Consider the following 1118-nt stretch of genomic DNA (forward strand, 5'->3'; position numbering starts at 1 on the left):
ACAAACACATATTTTTCCTATAAGTCATTTTCCATAGAGGAAAGAGCCTGGAGGACACAGGAGCTTATGGGATGACACTTCCAGGTCACAAGCAGCACAATAATTTAGTAAAGAAGCACCACTGACAGAGGTTTCCCAAATCTTTCCCCACCCATGAGCTGCCCAGAGACTCCACTTCTGCATGTTCAAGGCACTTTGGAAACGCAGCATAGAAAAGTTTTATAAAAAGTTTTACTTGGAAAACAAGGAAGAACAATGACATAACTGCAGACAACAATAATAAAATTAACAAAATGCTAATGGCTATCCATTGCTTTGTCCTTGTTGATATAAAAAGTGTAACATCAGATCCAGTGTACAAATACAAAAAAAATTGTGCATAATAAATGTACTATAATACTGTACATACAGCATAAACCGTTCAATGAGAATGAATTAAATATACCTATTTGTCTCCTGACTTGGAAGACAAAAGAATAAAGTTCTAAAGTCCTAGAGTCAGTGTATAAACCCTTTCTGGGGCTGAATCACGAGCCAACGGTATCCCTGAAAATCAGCAGAGTCAAATATTCCCTTAATGGAAGCCATTATTCATGGGACTGCTGGTTATGATAAACTAGGGGAAAAAAACCACAGCATATCAACAGAGCCAACATTAAATCCAGACCGAGTTCTTCCCATCTCCTGACTTGCTACTGGCACTGCTTTTGTTGGAGCCCGCTTTGGATTTCTTCCCTCTGGAACTGCTGGGGTTGTTTTGGTTGTTGTAAGCCTGGATGGCAAGGTCCAGGCGGTCCTGAGCCACTTTGATTTCCCTCTGCAGGATCTCCAGGTCGCTGGGAATGTTGCCTTCGTTGCTGCCATACTGCTGTTCCTGAGCTATGTTGGCTTTGTTCTGCCTGTAGGCCATCTTGGCGTTGGACAGCTCCGTGCACTGCATCTGCTCCGGCTTCAGCGCGATGTTGTAGCCCGGGGGAGCTGAGGGTGTGTTCCAGGTGAAGGGGTAGTTAAAGGTCCCAGAGTCAACCAGCTCCTTCTTCTTGGCATTCAAGGTGTCCCGGATGGTGCCAAAGCCCAAGTGCAGCATCTCCCAGACGTTCAGGAGCAGGCACATGGAG

General features: G+C 44.7%; 1 protein-coding gene across 2 annotated transcripts in view; it reads right to left on the bottom strand.

Moving 5' to 3' along the window:
• Nucleotides 1–211: 211 nt before the first annotated feature.
• Nucleotides 212–1118, bottom strand: part of GJC1 (gap junction protein gamma 1) — a 3888-nt gene continuing 2981 nt past the window's right edge. For both annotated transcript variants that reach the window (XM_031063639.1, XM_005429004.2), the window contains exon 3: nt 212–1118. This exon is cut by the window's right edge and continues 729 nt beyond it. In XM_031063639.1, coding sequence (XP_030919499.1) covers nt 656–1118 — 463 coding nt within the window. In that variant the 3' untranslated portion in view covers nt 212–655.

Source organism: Geospiza fortis, unplaced genomic scaffold (genome assembly GCF_000277835.1).
Source record: "Geospiza fortis unplaced genomic scaffold, GeoFor_1.0 scaffold373, whole genome shotgun sequence".
Classification (NCBI taxonomy): Eukaryota; Metazoa; Chordata; class Aves; order Passeriformes; family Thraupidae; genus Geospiza; species Geospiza fortis.